Source organism: Prionailurus viverrinus, chromosome C1 (assembly GCF_022837055.1).
Source record: "Prionailurus viverrinus isolate Anna chromosome C1, UM_Priviv_1.0, whole genome shotgun sequence".
NCBI lineage: Eukaryota > Metazoa > Chordata > Mammalia > Carnivora > Felidae > Prionailurus > Prionailurus viverrinus.
In genome coordinates this window covers 82,052,381-82,067,500 of record NC_062568.1, presented here as the reverse complement: position 1 = coordinate 82,067,500, position 15,120 = coordinate 82,052,381, and the positions used below count along the sequence as shown (strand labels likewise).

Genomic DNA, 15,120 nt, shown 5'->3' with positions numbered 1-15,120 from the left:
GAATATATTTTCTATGACCAGTCTCCAACTCTCACTAAATTGGTGTGTCTTAAACTTACCACCTGTGAGGCCACACAATGTGCAGTGGTCTTTGTGGATCGTCAATTCCACCGAAAATGTCACAGGGACTAGAAGTCGTATTTTGTTTATCTTCCTCATGAAGAGAGCTCGAATTATCTGATGAGTGGCACATTCTCAAGTCTGGCTCCTGCGTTAATGAGCTACCCAGGTTTTCTTGTTGTGCAGCATTACAGGGTCCAGACTCTGAATTAAAATTCTTCAATAGATTCTCAGAACCTTTCTGCTCCTGGTGGAAAGCAGGGGTCATCGATGGAGCAGCACCACCATTTCCTTTAAGGTTGAGAATCTTCTGTAGATGGATTGTTTTGTGCTTGGGCATGAATCTGTTACAAAAAGGAAGTGCAATACACTTTCAGTGAAAATACTATTTAAAGCGTCTCCTTTACCTTTCTGTAAGGACATGAGGATGATGTATAAAAGTGATAAAAAAAAATAAACTAAATCTGTAACCAACATACTAGTAGGAAAGATACAAAAAAGTAGTAGCCATCCACAGAAAGTTCAAAAGTTTGAAATTAGACCACATTGTTTTCAAACTGTTTCGCTGGCTATAAAACCTGCACCGTACATCCCGTGAAAAATCCAAGTAGAGAGATGATTTATCACTCTCTCCTCACGCATCTTGCTGCAGTTCCATTTTACATTTTCCAGTCACTGCATGGCCCAGTGTATATTCCAAGCCACACTTAGTCATTACCCAACAAAACCGCTCGAAACTTCCTTGATTAACACTGGCCATTTCTGCTCACATGACTGTTCGGTATGCCTGAGAACCTGGGACACACATTTTTACTACATTGACCTTGAGACTAGTCCCCGAATATTTTTTTCAGTGCCATTTCTCCCGTCTTCCCATAATGCTTTGCCATACAGAGTTTGATATCTGTTACTTACTGTTAGAGGCATCTAAATAAAATGAGATCAAGAAGCTCACCATCTATTGGAGAGCAAACCAGTAGTGCTTAGAACAGACACAAACCAACTAACCTGTGGTGAAACATATAAAGAATGGGCATCCCAACTTTTTAAACAGAACTAGAGATTAATTCTGACTTGGGGGATCAGTAAAGGTTGACAGACGGTTTTAGTTGAAGGAGTCTGAAAGGCAGAGAGGGGGAAGTTCTGAACTGAGGGAATGTTGTGATCAAAGCAAAGGGACGTGAAAGACCATAAATTCTTCAGTGAATAACAAGCAATCCAAAGAGACTGGGGTCAAGTCCCAGAGCCTGAGGTGTAGAGAGGTAGACTGAGGCCAGACAACAAGTGCTTTCTCTGAGTCCCTGAGACTTGACCCCTTCCCTGCACTGTTGGGCAAGTGAAGAAATGGAGAGCACATGCATTTAAGAGACAGGTGAGGGAGAAGAACCATGGAAGGAGAGCAATAAGGAACATTTGGAAGAGTAAAAAGAGAATCTGAGAGAGTAATATCACCCTGTTGAAGTGAATTAAGAGTCTCAAAACAATGTGTGAATCAAGAAACCTTAAAAATGCATAAGGGGGGGGGGTACGAAACACTCCATAGGTACCAGAGCATCAGATAAAACAAAGAGCTTTTGGATCTCTTGCTACTCAAAGGGGAGTCCCTGTGGAGAGTGTAGGCAGAAATCAGCCTGCAGGTTTCAGTGTGCACATCAAAGAGGGAGAGGCCGAGAAAGAGAGGTTGAGAGGAGAATGGGGAAGCAAGATCAGTTTTCCTTAATGGGGCAGGTGCACATAGGTGTAGTCGCTAGGGTGTTCACTTGGGGACACATGCTAGGGAAGGAGGTGGATCCTGAAGAAATAGAAAAGTCTTGCAAGACTTTCAGGAGAACAGCATAGCATGTAGGATTCTTGGCCAGGGGGAAAGTAAGTAGGTCTTATGAAAGAGACTAGACCAAGCTTTCTTACAAAGCTGAGGGAAGGAGAAAAAGTGAAGCCGGAAAAAAGTTTCAGATGGCAGGTATGGAATCGGTGGTGTGTCACACGATTTCGAGGCCAACGATCTCAAGGCCAACAGACGAGGCCAATGATTTCAAGCAAGGTGAGAAGAGGTGAAGGTAAGTATAAGAAGTGTGCTAAGGGACCAGGACAGGAGGGAGGAGTCGAGGACGTTCGCTAGGTCGGAGGGCGAGGACTGATGGGCAACACGAATGAACGGGGTGGGTTCTGCTGCAGGCTGGAAACAAGGTCTTTGGCTGGAGTGTGCTGTATACATGACAGAACCAAAAAGCTTGTTTGGGGGCTTCTGTGCTTGTCTCATAAAGCCCTTTGAGATAAATTACCTTATATATAAGAACCCTGCAAGTAATAAATACATGATTGTAGACAGATGGATAAAACACAAAAATGGTGCTAACTCCTTTGGTATACCCTAATGAAATAATAAATTAATTCTTGATTTAAAAATAAACTTGGGCATATACAGATCATAGTTTCATATCTCACATTACTGAACTATTATGGGAACTAACGATCTTTATTCCTGAAACAAATTCAAAAACACTGAGGAGACTCTAAGGAACTGAAATCCAATGAAAAAGCTCCCACTGGACACCACAAAAAGAAAAAAAGAGCAAACTATAACAATATCTTAACTTAAAAAAAAACAATGTGGGGCTCAAACTCACAACCCTGTGATCAAGAGTCACATGCTCCTTCAACTGAGCCAGCCAGTGGCCGTGACCATATCTCAACGTTTAAACAAATGAAACAAACGGCAAGAGAAGGAACATCTGTACATATCTGGAAAACAACAATAAAGCGAGTGAAGAAACCTGTTTGTTTGTATGTTGGATAAAGGATGCCAGGCAAGCTTAAAAAGGATTTTAACAGAATTACAAATTTAGTGCAGGAAGGATTCACCAAAAAAAAAAATCTGTATCTATATCTATATCTATATCTATATCTATATCTATATCTATATCTATATCTATATCTATATCTATATCTATATCTATCTATATGCATCAGCAGGCACTGAAACAACATAACTTTATCTTAGAAAACTTTATCATGACCCAACTTACTCTTAAAATCCATTTATATTGGCCAGCATGTGAATACAATTGCCAATTAAAAGGGATGGGAGATTGGCTAAAGAGTAGTAAACAACAGGAATGGGTAAGGGACAAGGAATTTAGCTGTGGGCAGGGCGGTAGGCCCGCTTCCCAAATGTTCGCAAGGATGAACAGAATCCCATGCTGACACAGGTTGTGGATGACTGACTTGATAGGTGGGGACATGGAAAGATACAGAACATAAATACGGACCATAAGCAGAAACTCAGCTTACTAAAGTTATGAAGCTGAGAAAGAAAACCCTGAAGGCAAGATGGACACACAGAAAACACTTGAGTGTCTGCAGTTTGACAAGATGAGCCTGTGTTGATTTGCCCAGCAAACTGGTGCCACTTTGTGATGGACTGTGGTGTACAGAGAAGGAAGGCACCGCATCTGTGGGGACAGAGGGCTGTGCAAAAGCTGGTTTCATCTGGGGCACCTGTAACTGTATATGTTTGAAAATTAGAGAGTTCTTAGAAGAGCAATAATAATGATTAAGGCAATGGAAGAAGTGATTTATGAGGGCAGATTAAAGGAGCTAACTATGAATAGCCTAGTTAAGTGACAAGTAGAGGGGTACATAATAGGAGTCTCCAAGGAAAGAGAATAATTATTTAGCCGGGTACAAGGGGGTATAACTAGGAGTAATGAGATGAAATTAAGAATGGGAAAATTTAAGCTGAATTTCAAAAAAACCCTCCCTGATGGTATAATTTATTAGCTCACGGAATAGATTCCCTATGGAAATGCAATAGTGAGGGAAACTTAATAACAGGACTGGACAAAATACCAATAAATAATATAGATAATAATCCTGTATGTGAAAGAAGGTGGTTCCATGCTATGCTTTCCTTGCTTAGAATATCTTCCCATATTTTTCTTTGATAGTCTGTTTATATATGGTGACTGTTACTCAGAGAAGTAGTTAGGCAGTTAGCTAAAGTAAAAAGGAAATATGTCCTTTAGGTGAGGGAAGTTAAAATCATCTTAGTTTTGGGGCGCCTGGGTGGCTCAGTCGGTTGAGCGTCCGACTTCGCTCAGGTCACGATCTCACGGTCCGTGAGTTCGAGCCCCGCATCAGGCTCTGTGCTGACAGCTCAGAGCCTGGAGCCTGCTTCAGATTCTGTGTCTCCCTCTCTCTCTGGCCCTCCCCCCGTTCATGCTCTGTCTCTCTCTGTCTCAAAAATAAATAAATGTTAAAAAAAATCATCTTAATTTTCATACACTCTGCAGTAGCATGCTGAAATAATTTTTTACTACTTTGCTCTAACAGAGCTGGTCGTGAAGCAAGCTGGACAAATGTATTAATATTTCTAAAAAAACAAAACAAAACACAACAAAACAATCCGCATCTACCATTCCACAGAGTCTATTCTGATTCTCTGTGCCATGAAACTCATATTTTCATAGACATGTTTAATATAAACAATTTATTGCCATAATAGAAATCAAAAAACTTTATTCCAGCTTTTCTAAATGTAGCTCTATGGTCAATTACTTCACATCAATACCAAGATCAAATAGGCATAATACTAACAAGCAGTTTGCTTAATAATAGTCACCACACTAATTAACCCATCCAGAACATTCTTAATCAGACGCTATTTGTAATGTACAGTTAAGAGAAGCTTGGCAATAAACTGTTCTATGCTAAAAAAGAACATAATACCTTACCGATGGGGTGAAACTGGCTTTTCTATTGAACTGGACAGAATGTGCTGCCGTCCTGGCATTAACTCAAGAGAGTGAGTATGCAAATAGGCACATGTCTGAACATTTCCTTTCTCTTCCCCAGCTCCAATTCTGGTGGAGGTGTTAATGAGAAGAGAAAAGGTCCTGAGATAAGGAGTGAAAGAGAGAAGAGAGTCAGAAGAAAACCAGTGAGCTGTGTTTTAGAGCTTCTGCCAGATCTGCCTTTTAATAATTGCCCAATTTTTCTTAAGGAAATGCTACTGCCCATCGTACTCGTAGAATGTCTTTCCCCGTTTCTGAGTCTCTCAGCTCTATCAGAACCTGTTTTTACTTTTAGGAATATTCTGATCACTGTAATCATTTCCAGTCTACTATTAGCCATGGGGCCCTGCCCCAACCATTTTTCCCCACCAACAGCTCATCTGTGAAACGGAAGCAGAGCCTCCCTACCGCCTCCTGTCCTCACAACCACCATTCCTTCCTCACCACCTCTGTCCGCCAACGTGGTTCCAGAGGCACTGCCACAAAACCCCGGTACTACGTTGGGCAATGTTCAAAGACAGGGCTGGTGCATGTACTTTCTAGACCTAAATTGGATTGCTTCCCACCACCCCACGTCCACACACACAGACTTAGAGCTGGCCCTATAGGAATGGCCTTATTCAGATCAATCTGGAAACACTAGGTTTGAGAGTGGCTTTAAATGATGTTAAGACTGATGGCAAATACAGGAAATGCTCTAGGTATCTTAGCTTATTTCTGCTAAAGTTGAGAGGCTAGAGTATGTTTCGTTGACTAATGGAGGTAGTCAGAAGGAAGGTGATAAAATAAAGCAAGTCAAGTAGACTTGGGACATGAATACTGATTCATGGGCTGTGGAAGAGAATATCATGGCTGACATGTGCGTCATGATGGAATACACTGCCTACAAATATCCTTTTGAGAGATTTCAATAAAAAGTACTTAATATAGTGAGTTCAACCTATAGAATCTCATAAATACCCACAGATAAGAATCCACAAGACAGAGATTATCAGCGGTCTTACTTCTCAAAACAGATTTGGAAGACAGCACTTGAAAAATGGTGCAAATTAGTGGATGATTAAAGAGAAAGGCAGCATAACTGGTTAAAGAGTATTGCAGGTTTGAGCCAAGGCAGAGGGAGGAGCGCATCAGCAACCGAAACAGAGAAAGTGGCCTGGAGGCGCCTGGGTGGCTCAGTTGGTTAGGTGTCCGACTTCGGCCCAGGTCATGATCTCACAGTTTGTGAGTTTGAGCCCTGCGTCGGGCTCTGTGCTGACAGCTCAGAGCCTGGAGTCTGTTTCAGATTCTGTGTCTCCCTCTCTCTCTGCCCCTCCCCTGCTGGTGCTCTGTCTCTGTCTCTGTCTCTCAAAAATAAAAATAAAAAAAGAGAAAGTGGCCTGCCCGTGGGGTAGGCAAGAAGGAGCTGACAAAGCTCAGGTTCTCTGGACATTAGCTTGGGTTTGAGGGAGGGAGAGTGGTATGGCCACCTCATTGTATCATTTAGGCTGGAGTTTTCACAACGTGTGCTTTATGCAATACTAGATAGAGAAGGTTTTGTGAGAAAGCACATTTGGTAAATGCTGGGTTAAACAGACCTAAACACTTACTCACTCAAGAACTTCCCAAAGTACATGCTAGTGTATACCATAAGTATGTTCACTTATTCATTCTTTTGTTTATTCAATAAAATGTTTATTGGGCACCTATTATGTAATAGGACTATTATGTGTATTGTTTCTCAAACGTAACACTTCATGAAACGAGGACTCCCCCACCCCCAAGCATGCACCTTAAGACTTAATATGTAACAAAGGATATCCTGGGAAATGCTACTTGAGACCCTAGGAGATGCACAGCCAGGGTCTGAGAAGCAAGATGGGTGGTGGCATATTTTATATTGTAGGGACGGCAGAAGGAGTGGGGAAATGTGCTCACATGAGAAATGATGAAACTCAAACCGAAGGCCATATACCAAGCCACATAACATCAGACAAAAGGAAGTTTGAAAGAAATGAGGAGAAGCTGTGAAAAAAAGTGACACAAGATATGGTTCAAGGCTAATATGGATGATAGCAGAAAAAAATATCATTTGATTTTATCACAGCAATTTCTGTGGATTCTTGGATATAAACCACACTGAGAATTGAGGAGAAAGGAAATAGGAATCAAAGATAAATAACTTTTCCAAAACCAACTGGGAAGACACATCCATGCAGTTTAGTGATCTAAGTTCTCGGGTGATTTATAACAAAAACTATTTACTGTTTCCAAACAATGTGCTGGAAATTAATTACAAAATTAACATTTTTAGAATGTTGCCACATAAGCAAATATCAGAGATAATTAAAAAATCATGCTAGCCCACATGTGTCCAATATATCACTTATATGGTAAGCAGATTTATATAAAACTATAAAGTATAAAAGTAAAAATCTAGCATTCTCATGTGTACACATCTACCCCCCTGTATCTCTTGCCACACTATCTTCACAAAATAAAGGAATCACAAGCAAGAAAATCCATCATAATTAAAACTAGATGTTTGGAGACCACAGCATGAAACAGAAAGACAGACTTCTGCCTGGTTGGTTGGTTGGTTGTAGGATGCTTGTTCTTCTTTCCTGGAGATGGCTAAGGGCTAATACTCCTAAAATAGATGGCACATGTCTATGAAGGCTGTTTCAATAAGAAACTCCTGGCGGAACAAAATACGAACAAATTCAAATCACAGATGAGTCGGTCACAATCCACACACACATAGCACAAATGCTCTGGGGGAACTGCCATCCAACACCGCTGTGGCTGGTTAGGCCATGTTGTTTAGATGTTCAGTGTTTGGTGCCCGAACCAAATTTCATCTCCCGTGGTGTAAACTTGCAAAGTCAACATGAAATACTGACAGCAGCCTGTGAGAGGGCACTGGGCAAGAGAGTCTTACTTAAACTATGAAGAGTCTGCTTTGTGACAAGATAGAAAAAACAGAATCCAGAGAAACGAGCTGCAGTGAAAATTAACAAGCAAACCCCACTTATTAGCCCGAGAAACGCATGCTGAGACTGAAAGCAAATTTGTGGTGATCAGACTGGCCTCATTAGCCATGCCTGGGCCCAGACATGACACTCTTAGTGATGACAGCACCTTCTCTTAAAGGCTGCCCAAAAGACACACTGCAGCTCCCTCCCCGATTTAAGGTCCACTATTTTCTGATGGCTGTCCTTTAAAGAGCTGGGATGTATGGCTCTCATAGGAAAAGGTGGTCCTGTGCTCATGAACCTACTGCTTTTTATTTTTGTTTCCCACCACGACTTCTAAGAATCATTTCTGAAAATCTAACACTTTCACATACCTCACTTACACCGTTTGTTTACATGACCTCTTCTGACAACACAGTTTATGTGGTTAGTATTATTTAACTTAAACAGTTATGCCTCAAGGCTCTGTTCTCTTTGGATTTCAAAGTGTTTTAGATTGTATATATTGCTCATTTAACCACCTGCCTCTGTGAGCAGTTTGTCTTGTGCAATTTTACAAAATCCCTTACGAATAAATACATTCTTGCCTCATTAATGTACGAGAAGAAGAAGACCTACCTTGCATGTTGACAGAACAAATGTTTATCATATTCAGAGCCATCTTTGTGAGCACATGTAAGCTTACTTCTCATGATCTCCACTCCTCCCCAAGAAGAGCTCTCTTAGAACAAGAAAACCCTGTAGTTTACACGAGCTTTACTAGAGCAATTCAACATAGTTGGGCAGGACTGTAGGCTAAACTGAAAACAGGGAATCTTTATTTTTCTACCTCTTCCATTTCAAGCATTCTCCACCCACTGGTGAGTGAGTCCCTAAGATCTTCAGACTACTTTCTGATTGCCTGGGAACTCTTGCTACCCCCCACACCTAGCCTCCTTGTAGCCTATATGTTGGAACTAAGCCCCACTTTAGATCTAGCCCTGAATCCTGCCCTGCTCTCCATTGTCGGTCTTTTTGGAAACCAATCTTAAACTTCCTCCCACAATGTATTAGCCACCTTCCAGGCTCAATGTGTCCCACCCTTCAAAGGGGGCAAGTACCTTAACTCAAGGGAATTTACTACAAACAGAATCATTTCAAATACCATGGTGAGCCTATGCAAAAATTATTTGGGGAGGACAGGTGGCAAGAAATCTCCGTGAAGCACTGTAAGTAAGTCCACTTAAGCAATGGGCATGTTGCACAGAGGATAATCCAGATTGTTTCAGTACACAGGCGCTTCCTGTGCTCGTGGATTTATTCACATCACTTCATTTCTCTGAACCTGTTCTTCATAGTCTACAAAATGGGATAGTATCTGTATCTGCAAATTTCTGGAGAGGATTAAAAGAGAACTGTGGTGTGTACAGAGCACATGTAAGTAAACTTCCCACACCTTTGCTCATTCAAGTTAACGTCCATAATATAAGGAGTGAGGCCTAAGGCCATTTTGGGTAACACCAAATTTCCCAGTTAGAGAATAGGAAACTGCAATCCATCAACAAATATTCACCCAGCAATTATTTAGGATCCTGCTATGTTATATCTGTATTTACAAAACCTTTAGTGCGTAAGTAGTAACATTTCACACTCATTTTGGACTCCCAGCCCCCGAAAGTGTAAATTTTCCATATCACCTTTAAACTAAACTGTGTGTACCAATTCTGTTACTAAAATGATCTCACTTTTAAATTCAAACTTAATAACTTGTTCATTATGTTTCATTAATAACTCAAGAAGCAAAATTTCACTATGTTCTATCCTTTCACCTTACTTAATTTAATGATAGTGTATAAAAAAATGGAAGAGTTCCCAAATGTGGATCTGAAGTAATCTCTTTCACGCAAGAGGAAGTAGCTGTTTCACACATACACAGGCTCAAAGCAAGCAGCTTTGCCAGGATATACCTTGTTGGCAAGTAACTATTCTCACTACTCTGGGAATCCCATGTCTTCTATAGCCTCAATAAAGCACCAAAGGAGACTCTAAATATTGTGTCTAATCACGTGTTCTATCCCATGATTTTTTTTTTTTGAGACGCCATTATTTAGAAGTTGAAAGCAGAATGGGAAAATACGTTGATATTAAAAAAAAAAAAAAAAGGATCACTTTCTTCTTTCCAAACAAATAAAAGAATTCTCCTTTGGAAGCGTTTCCAATGAGAGGCTCTCCTTTTTGAGCATGACATCATTGCACTGGTGCTACAGACTGAAAGGTGTTCCCTCAAAATTCGTATGTTGAAGCCGTAACCCCTAATGTGACTATGTGTGGAGACAGGGTCTTTAGGTGGTTACAAGGGTTAAATGAAGTCATAAAGATTGGGCCCTAATATGGTAGGGACTGTGGCCTTAAAAGAGGTGGAAGAGATCTCTCTTTCCCTGTGTCTCTTTTTCCTCTCCTCCCTTCCACTACCACGTGTGAGGACACAGCCAGAAGCCAGCTACCTGCAAGCCAGGAAGAGAGCCCCACTCAATACCAACCGTGCGGGCACCCTGATCTCAGGTGGCCAGCGGCCAGAAATGTGAGAAAATACATGTCTATTCTTTAAACCACCCAGCCCGTGGTAATTTGTTATGGCAGCCTGAGTTGACCAATATAAATGGATATTGCTGCAGAGAAAAGGAGGAAGGGTCAACACTGTGATGTGTGAAATTTCCTGAATAGAGTATTAGGAAACTAGTGGAGTAGGAGGCACTATGTTTATGCTGACAGACAGTGACAACAAGAGAATATTGTCAAAGAAGAGAGAGCTGACTACCAAAACTGATAAAAGAAAGAATTTGGAGGATAAAGAAGAGAAAATGTGAATTTTATTGTGTGGCACAAAATGTTACTTGTTGATTAAGAATAAGAAAAAATAATAGAGAATGGAGTGTTAGGAAAGAAATTTTTCCTAAAAATTTGTTTGGTTGTGAATGAAGTCACTTAATTTTTCTAAACCTGGGTTTTCTCCCCTAAGCAATGAGAATACTGCCAGTCGGAGACTTCTCACAGAAGAAGGAGGATCAAAATATCCTATCAAACCTACTGATTTGATCTTACGGTCCCTATTCACAGCCAAAATGGCATACTGGGTCAGCAGGGCTCTGAGCCCATGGACTGTTTCAAATTCAGGGCTCTAGCACTTACTAGCTGACCTGGGGAAAGAGTTTTTTCTTTAAGTATCAGTCACGTCATCTGTAAAATGGGGATAATATTATTGCTGCCTTGCAGAATGAGGCTTTCCATGTTGTTTGGCACATAGTAAGAGCTCAGTAAATGCTATTTTTTTTAATTACTGATAATCATGGTGAAGATTATCATTACGTGGTCATTGTTATGAAAAGATACTCAATATTTTAAAAAATTCTGGTCTCTGGCTCCACTGCCATTTCATAGTTAAGCCTACTTTCTGAACCAGACTGATGCCTTTTTAAAGATATGTTTTTCTTGCTAACTCTTACCAGTTACACTTTAGTTCTCCATGTAAGGCGGGCATTTTAATGTTACCTTATTTTCATTTGTATACTAATCAAAGATTTGTACTCATGCCTAGAGGCACACGAATTACAAAAAGGCCTAATGTTATAAATCAAACAAATATATTCCTCCCTTTCTATTACTTGTTGCCTTTCGTACTTTTTTCCTACCTTTCACTTTTCCTTTCCTTTCCTTTTATTCTTTTCATTTTTCTAACTGAGAGTTTCCATCTTTTCCCTTCTTAAAGCTGCATAAACCAAGAAAGTAAAACCAGGAAATTTAAAACATCAGTTTCCAGGTCTCTGAAGCACGAACAGATGGGCATCAAAAAATCCAGTCTTTTTTTTTTTCCTTTCCCTTTTTCATTTGCCCATCCACAACCTGAATAAATCAAAATCACCAGCAAATCCAACTTCCAGCAGAACCCGCTTTTTTTTCCCCTGCTACCGCATTAAATGCTACGGCACTAAGTATTGATCCACATCACGTACTGATTCTATTGCTGCCTAATTGTTAGGCCACAGAACCTGACTTTATTCTGAACTGATATTACTGGAAGATACAGTTTTGTTACTATTACTTTGAAATAAAGCCTTCAAGTGTACAAAGTGAGCGTACAAACACTTCCGCTTACTTCAGGTTTTCTCCAGTTTCCAGTATGGAAAGTTTGGAAAACAGAGGTCAAAATACAACAGATGGGTAAATTGCTGGGCTATTACTAGACTATGGCCAAGGTTTGAAGGTTAAGAAAGGCGTTTAAATACTGAGTGAAAAAGGTTCGGAGAAAAAAACCATTCAATCACCATTCCACAAAAACTGGAGTGCCCACTCCGTGCCGAGCAAATGGCCAAGTTGCCTTCGTGGAACACACGATGTGGTAGGTGCTCTGATCAGGAAAGAATAGGTGTTAGGATGATGGGAATCCAGTCCTGGAGACAGGGTTGGTGCCAACGAAGGCTCTCTAGAGAAGGTGATCTTTCAGTTGAGGCTACGGTGGTGACTGGAAGGTAGCCAGTTGTGAGTCGTGGGCTGTGCCAAGAGTCATGGCATGTGCAAAGGACCTGGAGGGAAAACACAGTCCAGTGGAAAAAGCAAAATATGGCCGGAGCGTCAATTGGGTGTGAATAGGAATGAAGGTGCGGTAGGGGAGGGACAAAAATGAGGTCCAAGGTATAACCAGGTGAAGGTTTTTCTGCCTTTAAAATATAAGTGAAGCGGTGTGTGGCCATTTGAAAAGTTTATAGGCAGACGGGGGCTGAATAAACACTACTGCAGTATGAAGAATGGGCTGGGGACACACGGCAGAGCAAACACCAATTTTAAACACCTCTTGCCTTTTGAACTGCCACTAAAATAATGGCATGGGAATTTTTAAAAACGGCAAAGACTTTCAAGAACAAAGAGGAAAACTGAAAAAGATGACAACGGGAAAGAAATGGCAACTAAATTTCCAAAGATGGAAAGCATAGGAATGAGTGGTGTTTGAGCAAAGAGGAGGAGGCAGGACACGTCTATGCGTGCAGACGATTTTGCTTGTGCATGTGATGTTAGCCAAGAAGCAGCAGTTCATTTGTTGCAGAGAAACTCCAAAGGCTCAGGTATCAGACATGCCAGGTACCTCGGGAGGTGCAGATGTGGAGCAGAACTGAAAACAGAACTGGTAACAATTCTCTATGCAGTGAGCACAAACCCCTCTGATATGACAACCTCCCCATGCACAGTGATCTGCCTCTGGTCTCCCCTCTCTCCCCACTTCCCACCCTCTACCTCAACAGCAGAAAGGAGGCTTCCTCACTTGAGGGGTTCAGTAAGGCTAAAGGCAAGCGTGAGGGAAATTAAGTGAAACTGTGCCCATTTATTGGTCACCCCTCTCCAGCGCCCTTCCCTAACCATTTGGCCCTCAGACAGCATGAGATTCCCCATACAGGTGATTGGAGGAGACTTTCTCTGGAAACTAACTGGACTGACCTGTCGACAATGACATGTGGGGGTGCCGCAAGTGAATCCCTTGTTTGCTCATTCCATGAAAATGGTCACTAGTCCGTAGGCCCTGTCTCCGAAATTCTAAACATCTTTCAGGGTCTCACTCTCAAATCTGAAAGGACAGCCAGGGACCATCAGACATTTGAAGAAAACTATTAACATGAAATAAATATGACAAAGCAAACCACTACAGAAAAGGACCTTGAAAGACACTGAGACAGAGGGAGGAGTAAATGAAAACTTAAAAAAAAAAATCCTATCATCCACAATGATAAAATAAGATTTTGCATTCATGGTGAGAAAAATAGAATGCAATAAGAAAGAACATTCAGGAACAGAAAAGAGTGCTTGCAATTAAAAATTTCATAACTGAAAAGAAATCATTAGAAAAATTGGAAGATAAGGTTGAGAAAATTTTACAGACAGCAGAAAAACAAAAATGAAAAGAGCGGAGTAGGAGAAGAGAAACAAAATCAGGTCCATTTAAGGTTCAATGTTGGTGAATAGGAGTTGAAGAAAGGAGTTGGAGAAAATCATGGGGGAGAAAACCAAAGGAAAAATATAAGAAAATCCTTAGTGCTGAAAGGAATGAGTGACCAGCATAAGAAAGGGACAAAAATCCAATCCAAGCAGAATTATGGAATTTCAGAACACCAGAGGTGAAATAGAAAATCTAACACCTTTTGGGAGAGCAAACAGGAAGTCACATGCAAGGGATCAGAAATAGATAAGAATGGGACTTCTCAACAGGAAGTTCAAAAAGTAAAAAACAATAGAACATTACCTCAAACTTAAGAGGAAAATGATTTTCAATGAGAACTCAAAACTCAGTCGAATATCAATCAAATATGAGGCCGGATAAAGTCATTTTTAGACATGCAAGTTCCTAAGAAATTTTAGCTCCCATGTGCATACCTCACAGGTAGATACAGCACACTAAGATGAAAACATAAAACAAGAGAGAGACATGGGATCCAGGAAATAGTTGACTCAAGGGCCCAGAAAGCAACTAGAAGGAACAGAGGGCAAAAAAATGGGGTCCTCCAGGAAGGGGGTATCCAAGAACAAACATGGAAATGATAGGTTTTCTAATGTGACTGACCATATCAAAATGATGACTTAGTGACAGCCACAAAGCTTGGGAACGAGTTTATGATGGTGACACAGAAACTAAGCAGATAAAGTCAAAGCAATAATTAGCCCCAGGAAAAAGGTAAAGAGTTGTTCAAGAAAAAAAAAAAACCTAAAAACAAACTACCACAATGCTCAGCAGGAAACATACTTACATAGCAATAATGCTATAAACACAGAATCTTTAATCAAAAGTTGAGATATAGCCATATTGGAAGGATAGGGTGAGGGAAAGTATGTGCGTGCACACGTGTGCACCCGTGTGCATGCACATGGATACTCGTAAGAGAGGTAACTAAATAATTTCTACTCATAGGAAGTCAATAGATCATATCTATTTTAAAGATTAAGAAAGAGCAAGACAAGAAAATTTAAACATTTTGTCACTGGTAGACTCTACAGGTGGGAGAGCTTAGGGGTGGGAAGGACTGGGGAAAGGCATTTTGCTTTGTTTTACAGACTTCTTTGTACTCTCTGACCTTTTAAAACTAAATATATGTATGATGTTGAGAATTCATGACTTTAATAATCTGGAAATTTCTTGCCCAAATCTCTGAATACTGCCTCTAACACTTTCTCTAATTTTTCCTTCTGGAAGTCTTATTAGACACGTGCTGGATTCTTATCCTTTTATTTTTTAATATCTAGCTTCTAGGTCACTGATTCTCTCTTCACACACGTCTAATACTTAACATATCCAT

The 15,120-nt window shown here is 40.6% G+C and overlaps 1 protein-coding gene across 24 annotated transcripts in view; it reads right to left on the bottom strand.

The window, feature by feature from the left end:
• The window catches only part of GTDC1 (glycosyltransferase like domain containing 1), a 404,727-nt gene that overhangs the window by 68,224 nt on the left and 321,383 nt on the right, over positions 1-15,120 (bottom strand). For 19 of the 24 annotated variants that reach the window (XR_007154565.1, XR_007154566.1, XR_007154567.1 and 16 more), the window contains 2 exons: positions 4,794-4,955; positions 60-404 (listed from right to left, as the gene is read on the bottom strand). The exons of 2 other annotated variants lie outside the window; for them this stretch is intronic. Coding sequence is in view for 17 of the 22 variants with exons in the window: in XM_047869470.1 (XP_047725426.1) it covers positions 60-404; positions 4,794-4,955 (507 nt within the window). In the remaining 5 variants the exon portion in view is untranslated. The remainder of the gene's footprint in view (positions 1-59; positions 405-4,793; positions 4,956-15,120) is intronic. 3 more of the 24 variants (XM_047869477.1, XM_047869482.1, XM_047869483.1) reach the window with 1 other exon arrangement.